General features: G+C 39.5%; 1 protein-coding gene across 2 annotated transcripts in view; it reads right to left on the minus strand.

Annotated features, from left to right (window-relative positions):
• The window catches only part of tdrd6 (tudor domain containing 6), a 29,848-nt gene that overhangs the window by 6,526 nt on the left and 20,550 nt on the right, over positions 1–2,772 (minus strand). For both annotated transcript variants that reach the window (XM_025004421.2, XM_017409046.3), the window contains one exon: positions 2,062–2,129. In XM_025004421.2, the coding sequence (XP_024860189.1) occupies positions 2,062–2,129 (68 nt within the window). The remainder of the gene's footprint in view (positions 1–2,061; positions 2,130–2,772) is intronic.

Here is a 2,772-nt window from a genome sequence, read left to right on the forward strand (position 1 = left end):
TGGTCCACCATACGGCGTCTCAGGAGGGGAAAGCAGTGCAGCACCAACACTGTTTATAGTGAGGGTGGTGTGCTTCTGACCTCGACTCTGGACGTTGTGGGTCGGTGGGCCGAATACTTCGAAGACCTAAATCCTACCGGCACGTCTTCCATTCAGGAGGCAGAGCCTGGGGACTTTGGGTCAGACTCTCCAATCTCTGAGGTCACCGAGGTGGTTAAAAAGCTCCTCGTGGCAGGGCTCTGGGGGTGGATGAGATTCGCCCGGAGTACCTTAAGGTTCTGGATGTTGTAGGGTTGTGTTGGCTAACGCGACTCTGCAATATCGCGTGGACATCGGGGGCAGTTCCTCTGGATTGGCAGACCGGGGTGGTGGTCCCCTTATTCAAAAAGGGGGACCGGAGGGTGTGTTCCAGTGACTAAGTGTGTGTAGAAAACATTCTTTATATCGATCTGTTAATCTGTCAGCAGCACAAGGCTTATTTATTTAGATTCAACTTTAAAAAAGTTAGTTTGATTCTATAATTCAATTATATAAGGTCTTCTGATACAGCGTATTTGAGAATATTGGAAATTCTGTATGGAACTAAACACAGGTTTTAAGGTTTTTTAAATTCAGGGAAAGTAGTTATAATTTAAGAGTCTTTTATTTTTGAAGTAAGCAAAATAAAAACTAATGTCAATTACAGATGTGTCTCAGCTTTGGGTGTTAAACTGTGGAACAATTTAAGCAACAAAATTAAATTTAGTGGTTCTCTGTTAAGTTTTAGAAATAAATTCAAATGAAAATTAACAAAGAGTTATAGTTTATAGTAATTCAAGTTGTGATGATGATAATAATATTAATATATGCGAATTAAATGCCTGTATTATTGATAAAAAGTAATACTATTAATGAAAAATAGTAATGATGATTTATTTTTATATGTATATATAGGGATGATATCATTATTGTTTTGGTTTGTTTTTTCCTTTCTTTTGTTCATGTGTGGGTATTGTTGTTTTTTTTTTACATGTTTTGTTCTGAGAAATTGAAAGGAGAGGCATAATAAGCCTTTAGCTTCTGACCATTCCTTTTTAATTATTTGTTTGTTCATTTGTTTGAATTTCTCTATTATATGACCAAATAATCAACCGTTTGTTCATTTCTCTGCACTTTATAGAAATGTACATCCCTGCACCAGTGAAGAGGAAACTCCTCAGTACGCTTCACTCCGGGTGCCATGAGACTAAAACAAGATTTCTCATCAACTTCAAAACTATCACGAACCAAAAACGTTCCTTCCACTTTAAATTGTTTGTGTGGCCACAGTTTAAACAAACATGTCAGGCGCTTGGTGACGTCATTCAGCCGTGTGATGAGCAGCTTCCCTCTGCAGCTACGTGCTGAGAGGAAGAGTCTGTCTGACATTTCTCTGTGATGATTTAAAAAATAAAAAATAAAAAAAAAAACAAGGAAAGAAGTTTCACTCTAATGACGACTTCAGTCAGTCTTCAGCTGTCAGAGCACGTCACAGCTACAGTATCTGTCTGAATTTATTTTATCCTGTAAATTTAAGGTGAAATGTTTGGAGCTGTTTGAACTCATTGAGGTTTTGTGGAGCTGTATTGATAGCCTTTGGTAAAATGTAAAAACAGGAGGATATAAGAAAATAGTCTTTAAATTAGAAAATTCCAGCAAACTGTTTGTTCTGACTGATTAAAACAAATAAAGAAAAAGTTTCATATTTCTGTATGAATATTCTGACACTAGAAATTTGAGAAAAACATAGCAAATTTGTTTTCTGACCCCTTCGGTGGTCAGAAAAGACAAAAATATAAATACATCACTGAGTTGAGTTTGTGGAAAAATATTTGTCTTCTTAAAATCATTGTTAGAATCTCATCTCGTTCCGTCTGGTGAGACGAGCGTCTCGTTACAACCCCAACAGTTCACTGTAAACGCAACAAATCCTACAGAACAATTATTCTACAGTTTTGTGCTGCTCATAATGAAGTCCCACAAGACTGATCCCAGTTAAAAAACAAACAAAAATATATTTATTTTCTCCTTTTCTTTCTTTACCTTGTTTTGTGGAGAAGTTGGAACGTGCTCATCACAGTCTTCTATTGTTGTTTCAGCTTCTCCTGAGTCTGAAAAGAGGAGAAAAAATAATAATTCCCACTACATTTAAGGCAGTCTGTTTTCACTCAAATAATGGACCGTATTGTCCAGACTAGAAGGCGCACTTAAAAGCCTTCAATTTTCTCAAAAAACGACAGTGCACCTTATAATCCGGAGTTCCTTATATATGTAAGAAGTCGTAATGTTTTAGTGCGACTTTGGTAAACTACAAAGCCGCGGCACTTGCAGCATTAAGACTCAGTTATGCCTCTTTTACACGGGCCTTAATTCAGAAGTCCGGCTCTACTCCACTCGGCTCTATAAAGAATGCATCGCGTTCACACCGGCCAGTTTGGTCGGTAGCAAACGCCTCCTTGTGTTGCGGGAGGTGGGGCCGCGGCGTGGGGGGTGGGGGGGTGCGCTACTGGAACTTGGCGCCAGTTGTGTAAACAATGGAAGCGCTATGGACAACGTTGGCCCTGTGTTGTTGCTGGTTTTTAAACTTATGGGGATTCTCCTGAGACTTCAGGAAGAGAGGCGCAGTGGAAGAAATGCTCTGGATGCTGCGATTGTTGCGCGGAGTAGGACAGCTGTTATCAGCCGGAGATTTCAGGCTTTACAGGCCTTCAGCTGGGGGACAGATGGCATAAACGTTGCAGGGTAAGCTAACGC

The sequence above is a fragment of the Kryptolebias marmoratus genome, linkage group LG19 (assembly GCF_001649575.2).
Source record: "Kryptolebias marmoratus isolate JLee-2015 linkage group LG19, ASM164957v2, whole genome shotgun sequence".
Taxonomy (NCBI): domain Eukaryota; kingdom Metazoa; phylum Chordata; class Actinopteri; order Cyprinodontiformes; family Rivulidae; genus Kryptolebias; species Kryptolebias marmoratus.